Source organism: Emiliania huxleyi (genome assembly GCF_000372725.1).
Source record: "Emiliania huxleyi CCMP1516 unplaced genomic scaffold EMIHUscaffold_7722, whole genome shotgun sequence".
NCBI lineage: Eukaryota > Haptophyta > Isochrysidales > Noelaerhabdaceae > Emiliania > Emiliania huxleyi.
In genome coordinates, this window is record NW_005196223.1 from 1 (window position 1) to 1,319 (window position 1,319).

The following is a 1,319-nucleotide window of genomic DNA, read 5'->3' on the forward strand; positions in this document are numbered from 1 at the left end:
GGCGAGGGTGGCGTTGAGGGCGGCGATGGAGATGCGGGCGGCGACGTTGGCGCTGCTGGCGGTGAGGGCGACGTAGGCGGTGCGGGCGTTGCGGGTGTCGAGGGTGGCGCTGACGGCGTCGATGGAGTTGCGGGCGGCGAGGGTGTCGAGGGCGGCGCTGTTGGCGGCTATGGTGTTGCGGGCGGCGAGGGCGGCGAGGGCGGCGCTGATGGCGGCGATGGAGATGCGGGCGGCGAGGGCGGCGAGGGCGGCGCTGATGGCGGCGATGGAGATGCGGGCGGCGAGGGCGGCGAGGGCGGCGCGGATGGCGGCGAGGGCGGCGAGGGCGGCGCTGACGGCGGCGATGGAGATGCGGGCGCCGAGGGCGGCGAGGGCGGCGAGGGTGGCACTGTCGGCGGCGATGGAGATGCGGGCGGCGAGGGCGGTGAGGGCGGCGAGGGCGGCGCTGCTGGCGGCGATGGTGATGTGGGCGGCGACGGCGGCGAGGGCGGCGAGGGTGGCGCTGACGGCGGCGATGGAGATGCGGGCGGCGAGGGCGGCGAGGGCGGCGAGGGTGGCACTGACGGCGGCGATGGAGATGCGGGCGGCGAGGGCGGTGAGGGCGGCGAGGGTGGCGCTGACGGCGGCGATGGTGATGCGGGCGGCGACGGCGGCGAGGGCGGCGAGGGTGGCGCTGAGGGCGGCGATGGAGATGCGGGCGGCGAGGGCGGTGAGGGCGGCGAGGGTGGCGCTGACGGCGGCGATGGAGAAACGGGCGGCGAGGGTGGCGAGGGCGGCGAGGGTGGCGCTGACGGCGGCGATGGAGATGCGGGCGGCGAGGGCGGCGAGGGCGGCGAGGGCGGCGCTGACGGCGGCGATGGAGATGCGGGCGGCGATGGCGATGCGGGCGGCGAGGGCGGCGAGGGCGGCGAGGGTGGCACTGACGGCGGCGATGGAGATGCGGGCGGCGAGGGTGGCGAGGGCGGCGAGGGTGGCGCTGACGGCGGCGATGGAGATGCGGGCGGCGAGGGCGGCGAGGGCGGCGAGGGTGGCGCTGACGGCGGCGATGGAGATGCGGGCGGCGAAGGCGGCGAGGGCGGCGAGGGTGGCGCTGACGGCGGCGATGGAGATGCGGGCGGCGAGGGCGGCGAGGGCGGCGAAGGGGGCGCTGACGGCGGCAATGAAGATGCGGGCGGCGAGGGCGGCGAGGGCGGCGAGGGCGGCGAGGGCGGCGGCGATGGAGATGCGGGCGGCGAGGGTGGCGAAGGCGGCGCTGATGGCGGCGATGGAGATGCGGGCGGCGAGGGCGGCGCTGATGGCGGCGATGGAGATGCGGGCGG

The 1,319-nt window shown here is 78.8% G+C and overlaps 1 protein-coding gene across 1 annotated transcript; it reads right to left on the bottom strand.

Moving 5' to 3' along the window:
* Positions 1-45: 45 nt before the first annotated feature.
* EMIHUDRAFT_125044 (hypothetical protein) lies at positions 46-919 on the bottom strand (the record flags this gene model as incomplete). The annotated part of the gene is made up of 1 exon (XM_005760190.1): positions 46-919. A coding segment is annotated over one exon (874 nt), but the record flags the coding sequence as incomplete, so codon positions are not given.
* Positions 920-1,319: the final 400 nt, after the last annotated feature.